The following is a 15,528-nucleotide window of genomic DNA, read 5'->3' on the forward strand; positions in this document are numbered from 1 at the left end:
TTGAACCAATGTAGACTAAACGTTGAATTGACGTCTGTGCCCAGTTGGATGTGGCCACTTGTCATTGTGCAACTAGCCTGCTTCTTAGTAATCAGTAATTTACATTTGTGGGTAATTGAAAGTGACAACCAGAGAACAACAGCATTATTCGTCTCAAGTAGGCCTACAATTGTTTTTTTTTAAGGGGGGGGGGGGGGGGGGGGTGCTGCCAGCATTATACTATTTATTTATATAATTTGTTTGCATCGAAATTAAGAACGAAAACGAAATACTTCAATTTTGAATGATCGAGGTAGCTCATTTGATATTTGCCCGGGCGCTAAATTTCCAGTCACTGGTGACCCCTGTACGCAACATGAGCCTCCCAGGAGGGCAATATTGCAACCGCAGACGTTCGCTATTGGCCAGACGTTGATCAGATGGTACAGTTCCCTTCTGCCCTATTCAGTGGCATCACGCAAGCCCTCTTCAGCTAGAACCAAATCTCCGATAAAGTAATGGCAAAACCACTTGGACTATAAAACATTACAAATCATATTCCTCGGAGCATACCGTTGTTCATCCAATGAGTTCCTATTTTGTCAACTCAACTTTTCCTGTTTCTCTGCCGGGAGGACAGGAGTCTCTCCTGGGTCAGATACCATTATATTCCTCCGGATATACTGACCCTTTAAGACACTTTTCTAACGCTACATATGGAGCTGCCAATATGCAAGAGAAGGCTTACCCAACCTCATATTACCAGCAAACCTCTGGTGTCTACGGTCGCCACAGCACCAGCGCTCCCTGCGACTACCCAGCTGGAACTTTTTACAAGGACAGTGACGGTTCGTGCGCTTTCGCAAGTCGAGAGGAGCAGCCGCTCTTAGTAACTCAGGATCAGCGCAGGTCAGAGTGCCTCGAGCAAAATGTAAACATAACCACTGCTGTGGACGACAAGTCTTCTTCTCTGCTTTATCCGTGGATGCAAAGGATGAATTCTTGCACCGCCGGTGAGTGAAACTTTTTTATTTGTAAAAAATGTTTTAAACTTCTGACCTGTTTACAATCAGCATGTTGCCTATTAATCATGTGACTACTGTAACAGCGTTGCCTGTCCACAATATACATTCAGATTTTAGTCCATAAGTAACTGTTTCTTATGCAATTAAGACGGGGGAAAATCATTTTCATTTTGAAAAGAGGAATAATTCTACAAGACATTGTGTGAACACATGCATGATGTATTGGATTCAATAGCCTAGGACGTGATTCACGTGAAAAATATCTGAACAGATAGATAAACTCGTTTTGTATAGGAAACAAAATGTTGCTAAGCTATGTCAAAATACAGTAGTCTATCATGTGAATCAAAAATCATTACTATGTATTTAATGCATCCAATAATAATAGTAGTCTATGATAATAGTTATTAATAGGGATTATAACAGTATAGCTTATACAAGTGATAATAGTGTAAAGGTTATAATCAATATTTTAGCCTGTCTATCCCTTTGTTTCTTACATAATGGCTGACTTTTATTAGCTTTTCTTTTTCTGCAGGGACCTTTGGCAGCAGTGGGCGCAGGGGCCGTCAGACCTATACTCGATACCAGACTCTTGAGCTCGAGAAAGAATTTCATTTCAATAGGTATTTGACCAGGCGTCGTCGAATCGAGATTTCGCATGCTCTATGTCTCACTGAACGTCAGATAAAGATTTGGTTCCAGAATCGCAGAATGAAGTGGAAAAAGGAGAACAAAGTTATGAATCCTTCGAAACCCAGCGACGAAGAAGAGGAAAATAAGACAGATTAAAAGACATTGAATAAATAAACTACACAAGCCATAACTGTTGTAACATGAATTGAGAGTTGTTGAATTTTTGTTGTTGTTTTTCAGAAAATAGCTGCATAGGCCTACACATTTTTGTGAAATATGTCAATAGGCCTAGACTAATATATTTGCACGATTAAATAGCGTATGTAGGTTAGAAACAGGTTAAAAACAACTGTAGGCTAGCCTATTCTTATTTGATCTTATTTCTGTTTTTAGTTTTGTAAATCTATTTACTTGACAGTAAACTCGCACATAATTGCAGGGGCACCATTTTTTTTGCAGGGATGTTGATGTGCAACAACAGGCCTAGTCAAAATGACACGATAATTCAATAGTTAGCTTCAAAAATGTCCTTAATATCGATACAAGAGAGAGGCTTTGTAATAGCCCAGTGTGTGTTGTATATTGTTCGTTTTTGGCTTTTACATCGCTTTGTCATGTTCAACTAAATAATGTTTTGACAAGTTATTTATTGTGCACTTGCACATCTGGATGTCATGTGTGATGTAAGCAATGTTTTGCCATCTTTTATAAATACAAATAAAGCATTGTTTAGTTGTGTGAATATTTAATAGAAAGTTTGATTGTTTTATTGATGTACAGGCTGGTTTCATAATTATTGTATTATTATTATTTCCTGTAAATATTGACATAGTTGAGCAAGCCCAACCTTTAGTCTCTCTCTTTAATGATCAAAATGCTAATGTATTACTATAACAGATTACTGGGATACATGTCTGAGATACCTGTTAGTAAAATAGTTTAGCTTACTTTTATGTCCGAGAATGTTCAAATAAATTAAGAATGAAAAAAATCCTGCATATCGTCCTCACTGACAGTTATCTCCACTGCCAGTAGATGACGCTGTCTGCCTACTTGGATTTTAGGGCGCAATGGGGAGGCACCATTGATTTGAGCATAACGACCATCATTTCGTCATCATTTGTAACCATAGAGCATGAATTACCTCTTGAAGTCATCAGTGAGAATTTACGACTGGTCAACAAAGGCACGTGATTCCCGAGCGCTCTCCCATATTTGGCCGCATACCTGGCAAAGTTCAGTAGGCTTCATTGCTATAATTCATGATTACATCATAAATCGTGAAGCAGAGGATTATAGCGACAAAGATCTACAAATCGAGTCTTTAAAAACAACCAAATGAGCTCTTACTTTGTTAACTCGTTTTCAGGGCGCTATCCGAATGGCTCCGACTATCAGTTATTAAATTATGGGACTAACGGCGCTGTGAACGGTACGTTTAGGGATTCTGGCACCATGAACTCCGGGTCTTTTGGCTGCAACTACAATGGCATGGACCTAACCGTAAATCGCACCAACACTGGTAGCCACTTCGGGGCTGTTGGGGATGATACCCGTGGTTTCCCGACCACGGGCACGGACGCCCGGTACAGACAGCCGACCTGCTCGCTCTCGTCTCCACATCCACACCCCCTGCCTTGCGGCACCCCCGAGTCTTTGGAAATAAAAAGCCCCTCTCCTCCATCTGACCGGACCACGACCTCGGGCGGCAATAATAATCTCAACAAAGGCAACAACAGTCATTTCACAGAGATAGAGGATACCGCCGTTGTCTCTGAGTCCGAGGAAGGTGCACACACAAGCAGCACGGCTCCCCGGGCGCAACAACCACAACAGGAGTCCAACGCAACCTCCACGACTGCAAACGATTGCCAAACGCCACAAATATTCCCTTGGATGCGGAAACTGCACATTAACCATGGTACATCTTCTACTGTGTTTTGTGGTGGTCTTGCTTTGGAGTCGATTGCATGCTTGCTGTTGTGTTTTGCTATAATCTAAATTTGTAGCATCATAAATCTGTCAAGTGTTGCATGAACTCGGTAAGGTCACTAAGGATGGTATATGGCAACGGATGGGGTAGCATTTTAATGATCATTGTTTTTTGACGGGGTCCAGTGCAAGACAACACATAATAATTGGTAACCTATGCAGGAAATGTGGATTGAAAACAGTATGAAATTACTGTTCGAATATTGAATTTAAATGTTGGACAATTGGTGGGTATTTATATTTATGGCTGGAAGCAAGTTTTATTTCTGGTTCTGTAGCTACAATTACGTGCATGGCACGCGCCCGCTTGCAGCCTATTCCACACCTATATCCGCTCCATATTTCGTCTATTCTGTTGACTAAACATGTTTATTCTTGTAATGTTTGAAATTATATTTCCCCTATGTGTTGTCCACTTCTAATTTTGATTTTCCATACAATTTAGAAATGGCTGGACCTGATGGGAAAAGGGCCCGAACAGCGTACACCCGCTACCAGACGCTAGAACTGGAGAAAGAATTTCACTTCAATAGATACCTAACCCGGAGGAGGAGAATAGAGATAGCCCACACTTTGTGCCTCACGGAACGACAAATAAAAATATGGTTCCAGAATCGAAGGATGAAATGGAAGAAGGACAATAAACTGAAAAGTATGAGTCTGGTTACAGGAGGTAGCGCGTTCCATAACTGAGCTCGAACTTCAAGTGATGATAAGCAGGAATCCGGAGTGTAAAACTAAAGCGCAGCACCTTTCGGCATGTTGTGATTTTAGACGGAAAGATGTTCTGTGGTCTTAAACAGGCGTTTAGTTTTCCATTGTGTTATGGTAACCTGTAGAACTTATCTTTGGAAATAGGGGGGGAAAAAATAAAAAAAGACTCATTGTCGAAGGGTTTAAAGCCATGTGCTCTGTTTTATCTCTTGAAGGTTGTCATGTTTCGCGTGAGCTCTTATATTGTGTAAACCGTCTAACAGGTGTAACGTGTACAGTAGACTATGTTTCCACACCATATGCTGCTCTTCATTGAATGTAAACCTGTAGATGATGGGATCATTCAAAGTGCTTTAGTGTACGTTTTAATGCTGTATTTATGCTTGATTATCGTGGCCAGAGCCTTAGGTTTTCAAGGAGGTTTTAAAATACAATTATATATGTTATGTAGACTATACCAAATGCACAAATATATCAATTGTAATTGTTTAGAACTAAGTACTTATTATGTTGCATACTAATGTGAATGTAGGCTATTCAACATTTCAATGTGATCCATTAGTAGTGGACAAGGAGGGAGTGGTATTCTGTGGATTAGCCTGTAAGGCAACAGTGATGGTAAACATTTTGCCAATTAAGCTTTTTGTATTTGTATGTGAATCTATAGAGCTGGAAATAAAGTTTCTCTCCATCGCTTGATATATTTGAAGCAAAGTATTGCAATTAATTCACCTCTTCATTAAACATATTACATAATAAGACATTAGCCCCACAAATGTTGAATGCAATATTGAACATATTCTATCGACACAAATGGGCTACAGCCTAACACTGGTGAACGTAAACCATTCATGGCATTTTGTACTACTTGTGTCAACAATTTAGACCTAGCCTACTTCACCTTGCCACGTTCAAACAAATCCACTTCATATAAAACATTTTTCTATAGCCTTTGTGCTGTTTTAAATGAATATATTATATAATAACACATTAACAAAAATATTTCCATAGACGTTTCTATGCATACTATCGTTTTGAGATTACTTTTTGGGGCTAGATTCATACGTGGATTACATTTGAGTCAGGTTTGTTGTTGATTTAATGTGGCAAGTATTTGCATTGTTTTAGTCCAACCTATATTGCCACTTATAAAGTGCCCGACATCATTTCAAGTCTATTGGAGTCATTATTTTTGCAAGCTGGCCTTCTTTACCAGAAAAACAAACGTTGAGCCTTTTAAACTTACCCTCTAACGACTTTGGGTTGAGTTGCTCTTCTATTTGCTTGTATTTAGATATTCGTTTCCCCATCAAATGTCCCAAGATGTAGGCTGTTTTACAGGTGCATGGCTCGAAGTTAGTAAAAGTCTCCGTACCATAGAACATATAACCCCTTTACTGACTTTGAAAGGTCACGTGGGGTCCATAAAGTTCGTTCTATGGTTTCGGGGAGTAGGCAATGTACTATATAATTCACATTCTCTAAGGAAAGTGACGGTTTAACTGCTGCGAGGGGATTAGAAAGGGTTGTGGACTGGATAGCACTAGTCTTGGGATTGAAAGTTCATATCAGAAATGCAGTGATAAAGTCAAATAAATCTTCCACTTTATAGGATTATAATGAAAAAAATAGTTATGTTATTCATGTTAGAATTAGCCTCAAAATACATTATTTTAAGAATCCATGGATTACAATCGAATTATTGGCTACCTAAACTCCAGCAAATAAGAATGAATTAATTAATTTTGTGCTGCGTAAAACTAGAAAAACTGGGGGAAATTCTGTGGCTTTATGAACAGGGCACTAAGTAATTGCATTTCTAGATTGACTTAATTGAACCTCGTGCAGTCAGTGTAGAGGTTCTGATATGAGAAGGAAAATTAAAGTCAACAGTTGCTTTGATGGAAAGTCAATGTAGGCTTTACTATATTGCATATGGCTCAGACTGAATTCAGAAAATTCGGAAAAAATCTTGATGTGAAATTCAAGTCTGTATACAAAAACTGGACCGTCTTGATAAAAGCGTATGGCCTAAGGTATAGACAGGAACTTGAGGAGGGGTTTTGTGTCGATCTCCAAGATAAGCCGTTGAACGTGCGTCTAAGAGTGGATAGGTGAATCCACTGATAACTTTGGGGATCAGACCTCAGACGATTTGAACAAGTTATGCTGGATATATGAAGATCTATCAATATAAATGTTAGGCTTTATGATTCTATAAACGCATCACCCACTCATCCTGATTGTATAGGCTTGTGTATGCCAAACTTGGAATTACGTACGACTTGTGTACTTGTAAACTATTTTACATTGTAATTAGGCCTACGCGTTGCTATAGGTGCTTTCTCGCCTTTGCTTTATAATGCATCATGTCTTTTCAAAGTTTGATATTTTTCCCATTGCGTACCTGACCAAATTGTATAAATTCAACCATGCAATCGCAGTTTTGCGTAGTGATATCCAATCAAATCTAGGCCAATATGAAAACACTGTGTTTGACATCTTTCGTAAAAAGCTGTAATCTAATAATCGAAAATTCAACTAAATGCAATATTCCAGAAGATGTCGGACACTTTTTTTGCTTTAAATAATTAAGCAAGATGTTATTAAAAATAAAGATGCTAAAGCACACACACGCCAATGTTTTCCATTGGGTTGAAACAGTTCCACTATTCATAACTGTTAAATAGCCATTTAACCAGGGTAATGAGTATTGAATATTGATAGAGGTAATCTGTGCACGGATCTCATTAATAATTCATAGACCTGGGATCATAGCGAGGTCACTAGACGAGAGCCACAGTCCACAGATGCAAAGCCGAGGCTCTAACCTACAATACCAATAGGCCTGTTTCTCAGACACCATCCTCGAAATACATAGGCCTACACGAGACAAGTCTGAATAATTTTTTCATGTGTGCTTTTGGAAGCGTAAATCCTAGCCTATGGAATTGTACCTTGTGTATTCTGTATGGATTTATGCATACATAATTCATGTTTTGTGTTGAATTGGCTGTTTCGTTTTTTTACGTTTCTAGGCCTACTTATTATTACATCAAATACAATTGCATGGATATTATTTACACATGTATTAGAGTGTAGGCCGATTTTTTTTGTTTCATATTGAAAACACATTGGGAGATCAACATATTATTTATTTCTCTGAAAACATGTCTTGCAGAAAATGCAATCGAACAAATATTTGTATATGCATGGATAGATGGCATAATAATCTTGCCTCACAAAGTGACCTCAAAGTAAATCTTAAAACATGCGATTTGAGCAGATAGGCCTATGCGTTTTCAGTGACGTGTTGTAACGCCACCTGCACACCAGCAGAGCGCGCTTCAGACCGGGCTCACTGTTATGGCTCGCAATACATCTAGGCCTATGAACATGTTATAGCCTACAAATGGATCACATTTATGACGTTTAGATTACTCAAATATTGTTTAAAAGTGTGTAAATTACGTGTAAAAAGGTCTGATTATAAGATAATGGTCTATATTTCCAATGAGGGGCGATACAATTACATTTTCTCGAGTAACATGTAACAACCTTCTGGATTAAAAATCATTCATTTTATTCGGAATTCTGTTTTAATGAATGCACGGTCTAGGCCTATACATACGGTTTGCTATTTAACTCTAGTAAATCACTATACATTTCATTGCTGATCTCTTAGGCCTGCATTATTCAATATCATCGAACAAATCAGAAATTGTTAATGTGTGAGGCCTTGAGGGAGGGGTGAAACGCAGGTCACAACGTCTAACAAATATTAAAATGCCATGGGATTCGTGAGGCGCGCGGATCATCATGTCAAAAAACGAGATTAATCAGAAATCTCTTGTGTCCACCTCTTAGGGGGCAGGATTTTCACGATGAAAGAGCACCAGTAGGCCAACTACATGCTTTTTGAATAGGAGAGACAAGTGGTGTTTGCACGGGAAGGCAGGACCAAACAAGAGTTAGGACCCAGTGGCCATATGATGTGATAAAGACCCATTTTCTGGTTGAAATCTGGTCGACGTTTTATACCAGATCACAACTAGATTAAAACGTATTTTTCATGACATCTTTTTGAAGTCATGAAAAATAGGCCTACATTTTATTTTCGTTGATATCTGGTTTTTAGTTGTAATCTGATTGAACTACTGACCAGTTATCTAAATGCTACGCAAATAGACACCAATCTATATGAACATGTGCATGTGTTTATGGGCCATGCACGCTTTGGAGATAGCCTAAGACACTAGAGCCATTACAATTATTACAATTGGAGTAATGTTCTTTTTCAGCAGGGTTTGCATGATTCAGTTTAAGCACAATTGGAAAACAGCTGGCAGAGCGCACCAACGCGGGTTAGGGTCTACTGCACCCAGTCAACACGCTGGACTCGGGTCTATTCCGTTTGAGACTCGACATGGACTTGGATTCAAGGGGCTTCATGCAGGCGAACTCTTCCCGAGTCCGGCAGAATCACATTACTCTGGGTTCCGGCTACTGGGTTCCAGATACTCGGGCCGAGTACACTTCCATTTATCCTGCCCGATTAACTTTTTCAGGAGTTGGGATATTTTAGATTTTTATTGGGCAGGTGATGAAATACCAATTTTACAAAACATTTTTTTAAATAGATTTCACCTCCAAGTCATCGAATTTATCAAAACCAAAAACGTGTGACAGTCTCTACGTCCTATAGCTATCAGAGATGGTCCGTAATTTAGCAAATCTCCGATGCTATAAACGCTTTTGATTTTACTACAGTCTATATGGCAGTTTTTCGTAGTTGCAGTCCACCCAATTCAAAAGTGCACATTCATTTCCATAACATGTGTTCTAGGCTACCAGCTAGAAAGGTAAACATGCACAACAATACAGGATACCCTCACAAAAATTCACTGCCGTTAAAATGCAGTAACACTGCAGTACAATTAAATAATGATTGTTTAATTAATGCTACCTGGTAGCTTGCTGTGTGTGTTGGTTTCTAATGGTAATCTTTTGTCTGTCTTAGCTAATTGCACTACTAACTGTGCTGCACATTTTCTTCTGTTCCACTGAATGTAATTTTGATGTTCTATTATAACTAACTAACTATTCGTTATCAGAATGTAACAAATAACACATAGGCCTATGCCATTTATTTAAATATCCTACTACAATTCACCAGGACAAAACCGCTTTTGTATCGCATTTACTTCCATCAATAATTAGTAAAAAATATTATTCACCTGAATTTGACACTGATAATATGATATATTTTCTCGTAATAAAGATTTTAAGCAACATAATGTGTGTACTAATTTTACTTTAATTTCAGTAGCTAAATAAGGAGGTAGGCATATCAACGGATGTCCAGAGAGGACATTAATTTAAAAAACTATTCCTTCGTTATGTCAAGATCACAACTTATTTATCTCATCATCACTACATAACAAAAGTTGTTTTGTGTAGATCACAAGATAATTTTCTCATGATCAAGACATAACGAACGTTGTTTTGTCGAGATCATGAGATAAACTCTATAAATAGGAGTGTTAATATTGTTGATAGATTGATAGTATGGCTGAGGAGGCAGAGCCTACAGTGGATCAGCACATACGTTTTTAGTGATTGCTACACTAAGGGATCAGATTTCATGCTAACATCATGCTTTTATTTGTGTTTGGAGCTAGAATGTTAGCAAGCTAAATTACCCCTGTCTCGAGCTAAGAGCTAGTGGGGGAGCTAAGCGCCCCCGTGGGCCATTTAAGCCCTGAACAATACCTGACAGGCCCGTCTCCCAGGCTGTGTGCCACCCCCAAGCCAACAGCCAGTCGCATGCAAGCAACAACGCAGCTAACTTGGCTAGTCTTGTGAGCTAGCGACCTAGCTAGTTAACTAGGTAGTCTTGTTGGTTGTTAGCTTGCATTACTGATATGTGTATAATTGTAAGGGTCACTATGTTTTATGGATATTATTTACATTTACAGAGTAGGTGAGCTCCATTCCTGACAGGCTGATCAAATTCCATATCAGCCTCAGAGCTTGATCAGATTCAGCATTATCAACCTGTTTCATATGTAAAGCTCCTTCAAATCAAATCAAATTTATTTATATAGCCCTTCGTACATCAGCTGATATCTCAAAGTGCTGTACAGAAACCCAGCCTAAAACCCCAAACAGCAAGCAATGCAGGTGTAGAAGCACGGTGGCTAGGAAAAACTCCCTAGAAAGGCCAAAACCCAGGAAGAAACCTAGAGAGGAACCAGGCTATGTGGGGTGGCCAGTCCTCTTCTGGCTGTGCCGGGTGGAGATTATAACAGAACATGGCCAAGATGTTCAAATGTTCATAAATGACCAGCATGGTCCAATAATAATAAGGCAGAACAGTTGAAACTGGAGCAGCAGCACGGCCAGGTGGACTGGGGACAGCAAGGAGTCATCATGTCAGGTAGTCCTGAGGCATGGTCCTAGGGCTCAGGTCCTCCGAGAGAGAGAATGCCTTGCAGGCATTTTGGCAGTCAGTGCATTATGTATATGATCAAGAGTGAGTGCACTCTATTGCTGGCAGTCTGATAAGATTCAATAGCAGCCTCAGAGGCTGATAAGTCAGGATGCCGCCTTGTAGGCTGTCTGCAAGGAGCCTTACATATCAAACAGCCTACAAGGCAGCATCCTGATTCATCAGCCTCTGAGGCTGCTATTGAATCTGATCACTCTGCCAGGAAGAGCTCACCCACTCTGAATGATATGCATCAGCCTATAAAGCGCTAATAGCTAATCTGCCTGCAAGGAGCCTTACCTAGAAATCAGTCTCTAAGGCTGAAATTGAATCTGATTAGCCTGTCAGGAACGGAGCTCATCCACTGTCAATTTGAATGTTATCCACAAAACATTAAGTGTCCCTTGTAATTATACTCATATCAGATATGCAAGCTAACCACCAGCATAGATAACAAGCTAGCTACCTAGCTAGCTCACAAGCCAAATTCGCTGCGTTGTTTCTTGCATGTGATTGGCTGTGGTCTTGGGGGCTGCACGAAGCCTGGGAGACAGTACAGCCTGTCAGGCATGTTCAGGGCTTAAATGACTCACGAGTTCATTGTGATCAATGCAGCCACAGGCTCCTTGATGAGGTGGTTATCGTGTATCTGAACAACTGAATGGTTGATGTGTGGTATTTTTGCTTATCTCGGGATCTCGACAAAACTTATAGTGATCATAAGTGGTGATCTCGACATAATGATGGAATAGTTTTTTTATTCATATGTCCTCTCCTGACTTCGGTACATATCAGTTCAAGCTAAAACTTGGATTGAAATCTGTGCCTTGAGCGCAGCAATAGATATATTTTACTTTTGTAAGTAAATCGGCGGTTAGTTAGGGAGAAGAACATCAAGGAAATATTTGCTAATTAGCTAACATTAGCTAACTTGCGTTAGCTGGCTACTTTTAGCTAGCTTACATTAGCTCTCTGGCTAATCCTCCATGGACATGGTAAGTTTTCATTTTTACCTTTTCTAGCTAGCTAGCTAGCTAACATTTAGACATTTTTATATCTGTTTAGTTAATGACAGTAAATGTATGTACAGTGCCTTGCGAAAGTATTCGGCCCCCTTGAACTTTGCGACCTTTTGCCACATTTCAGGCTTCAAACATAAAGATATAAAACTGTATTTTTTTGTGAAGAATCAACAACAAGTGGGACACAATCATGAAGTGGAACGACATTTATTGGATATTTCAAACTTTTTTAACAAATCAAAAACTGAAAGATTGGGCGTGCAAAATTATTCAGCCCCTTTACTTTCAGTGCAGCAAACTCTCTCCAGAAGTTCAGTGAGGATCTCTGAATGATCCAATGTTGACCTAAATGACTAATGATGATAAATACAATCCACCTGTGTGTAATCAAGTCTCCGTATAAATGCACCTGCACTGTGATAGTCTCAGAGGTCCGTTAAAAGCGCAGAGAGCATCATGAAGAACAAGGAACACACCAGGCAGGTCCGAGATACTGTTGTGAAGAAGTTTAAAGCCGGATTTGGATACAAAAAGATTTCCCAAGCTTTAAACATCCCAAGGAGCACTGTGCAAGCGATAATATTGAAATGGAAGGAGTATCAGACCACTGCAAATCTACCAAGACCTGGCCGTCCCTCTAAACTTTCAGCTCATACAAGGAGAAGACTGATCAGAGATGCAGCCAAGAGGCCCATGATCACTCTGGATGAACTGCAGAGATCTACAGCTGAGGTGGGAGACTCTGTCCATAGGACAACAATCAGTCGTGTATTGCACAAATCTGGCCTTTATGGAAGAGTGGCAAGAAGAAAGCCATTTCTTAAAGATATCCATAAAAAGTGTCGTTTAAAGTTTGCCACAAGCCACCTGGGAGACACACCAAACATGTGGAAGAAGGTGCTCTGGTCAGATGAAACCAAAATTGAACTTTTTGGCAACAATGCAAAACGTTATGTTTGGCGTAAAAGCAACACAGCTGAACACACCATGCCCACTGTCAAACATGGTGGTGGCAGCATCATGGTTTGGGCCTGCTTTTCTTGAGCAGGGACAGGGAAGATGGTTAAAATTGATGGGAAGATGGATGGAGCCAAATACAGGACCATTCTGGAAGAAAACCTGATGGAGTCTGCAAAAGACCTGAGACTGGGACGGAGATTTGTCTTCCAACAAGACAATGATCCAAAACATAAAGCAAAATCTACAATGGAATGGTTCAAAAATAAACATATCCAGGTGTTAGAATGGCCAAGTCAAAGTCCAGACCTGAATCCAATCGAGAATCTGTGGAAAGAACTGAAAACTGCTGTTCACAAATGCTCTCCATCCAACCTCACTGAGCTCGAGCTGTTTTGCAAGGAGGAATGGGAAAAAAAATCAGTCTCTCGATGTGCAAAACTGATAGAGACATACCCCAAGCGACTTACAGCTGTAATCGCAGCAAAAGGTGGCGCTACAAAGTATTAACTTAAGGGGGCTGAATAATTTTGCACGCCCAATTTTTCAGTTTTTGATTTGTTAAAAAAGTTTGAAATATCCAATAAATGTCGTTCCACTTCATGATTGTGTCCCACTTGTTGTTGATTCTTCACAAAAGAATACAGTTTTATATCTTTATGTTTGAAGCCTGAAATGTGGCAAAAGGTCGCAAAGTTCAAGGGGGCCGAATACTTTCGCAAGGCACTGTATGTGTATGTGTTCTCTCTGTCTGTGTGTGTGTGTGTGTGTGAGAGAGAGAAAGAAACAGAGAGATGATCACAATAACTTTAGAAAACATTGTCATGTCAACGTTGTCATTCAAGCTGTGTGCATGTGTGTGTGTGTTCTGTGTGAGAAAGGGGGGGATGGTCATAATAACTTATGGAAAAGATTGTCATCATGTCAACATTGTGTCATGCTAACTGTGTGTGTGAGTCAGAGAGTGTGTGTGAGAGAGACATTGTAAACTAGCCTAATCCTTGAAACATGTATCCCCAATATGAATGGGAAGTTTTTCTTGATTCATCAGGGACCCTTGTATTTTTGTGTGTTTTGTATTTGACAATACATTTTGCCTATCCCTGCTCCCCCTCAACACTCATCCTAACGTTACACCTCAACTGCCTTTTTCAATTCTTGATTCTCTTTTTGCAGGGATTTTTGACCTTGGATGGAAGAATGGAGGACGGAACAAAGGGAAGGAGTACAGAAGTTGTGCAGCCTGCTGATTAAGAAATGTAAATAGACAGCAAAACATAGGCTCTCCCTCTCCATTTGTCTTCCTGACTGACAGATTGCTGAGGGGCAACATAGTCAATGTACTTGCGAGGCTAATTCTAACTTAGTCAAGATCATAGCTAATGCTTAATTAATCAATGTTCGTCTCGGTCTTTACAGTTCCTGAAACGTCAATTACCTGATGCGAGGGGAGAATCTCAATTGCATACTCCTAGTGTCCTCTCTCCTCGCTTCACTCTCAAAACCCATTGGAGGAGAAGCTCAGAAGGGAGGGACCGCTGGCTTTCTCATCGAATGGTGTTTGAGAAGGAGGCAAGGAGAGAGGAGAGACAATGTGAAGAGTATGCCATTGAGATTCTCCCATGGCCTCTACAGCACTGCTTGGCCACCCACTCCGTTACCTATTCTGCCACATCACAGGGAAAGGAGAGAGCAGAATGACTCCTACTTAAATCCATAGTCATTGACAGTAAGTTGTGAAAATGTTTTTGATATGCTGATCTTCAATGTGTATTGATTCCTACTAAACAGCTTGGTTTGTACTAGCAATGCTGATTATTAAAGTTCTCTACATCAGGTCTCACTGAGACTGGATTCCCCAAGAGACATGCTATTCAGCTGCCCTTCTAATAATATATGTTTTTAAAGCAAATAAAATCCTATTTTAATTTGCCTTTTTCAGGTGCTGAAACCTTGTGTCCTGATTCAACAGACACCAACCTTGGTGAGTCTTGTAAAGTTCCTCCCATTTCTCTTGCTTATTCTTCCTGTCGCTCACTCAATCTCACAGACGTGCACAGTTGGAGAAGTAGAGATTTGTCTATTACACTGATTTCTAACAGTGTTTGTTGCAGGAATGATCAGATGGACACAACTTTTAAAAAATTAGAATATTTAATTGTCTCTTTACACATAAACCTCTATCTGGGACAATGTCCTTATCAAGGTGAGACCCAAAGGCAGACACAGAAAGCAGATGGTTGGAGTCTACAATGTTTATTAATCCAAAGGGGTAGGCAAGAAAATGGTAATGGACAGGCAAAGGTCAAAACCAGATCAGAGTCCAGGTGGTACAGAGTGGCAGACAGGCTCGTGGTCAGGCAGGCACAAAGTCCAGAAACAGGCAAGGGTCAAAACTGGGAGGACTAGAAAAAGGAGAATGCAAAAAGCAGACCGGGAAAACCACTGGTTTTACTTGGAAAATACAAGATGAACTGGCACAGAGAGACAGAAACCACTGGGGAAAACAAGCAACACCAGGAGGGGGTGGAGACAATAACGAGGACAGGTGAAACTGATCAGGGTGTGACAGCAGTCCTCAGGATTATGGAGCGATGTGTTTATAAAAAAGTTGTTTGAATATTACAACATATATTATGAAGGATTTTTTTTAAATTACACATTTTTTTTATCCAACTACTGTCTAATTTTGATATCCTCTTAAAATATTTTA

General features: G+C 39.8%; 2 protein-coding genes across 2 annotated transcripts; both read left to right on the forward strand.

Annotated features, from left to right (window-relative positions):
• Window positions 1-565: 565 nt before the first annotated feature.
• On the forward strand, window positions 566-1,796 carry LOC139377448 (homeobox protein Hox-B6b-like). The gene is made up of 2 exons (XM_071120479.1): window positions 566-992; window positions 1,543-1,796. The coding sequence occupies exons 1-2, from the start codon at window positions 566-568 to the stop codon at window positions 1,794-1,796; spliced, it is 681 nt and encodes a 226-aa protein (XP_070976580.1).
• Window positions 1,797-2,978: 1,182 nt separating this feature from the next.
• Window positions 2,979-4,325, forward strand: LOC139377447 (homeobox protein Hox-B5b-like). Its single transcript, XM_071120478.1, has 2 exons — window positions 2,979-3,561; window positions 4,078-4,325. Exons 1-2 carry the CDS (start codon window positions 2,979-2,981, stop codon window positions 4,323-4,325), a joined length of 831 nt encoding a protein of 276 aa, XP_070976579.1.
• The last annotated feature ends 11,203 nt before the right edge of the window (window positions 4,326-15,528 follow it).

This window comes from Oncorhynchus clarkii, chromosome 20 (genome assembly GCF_045791955.1).
Source record: "Oncorhynchus clarkii lewisi isolate Uvic-CL-2024 chromosome 20, UVic_Ocla_1.0, whole genome shotgun sequence".
NCBI classification, from domain to species: domain Eukaryota; kingdom Metazoa; phylum Chordata; class Actinopteri; order Salmoniformes; family Salmonidae; genus Oncorhynchus; species Oncorhynchus clarkii.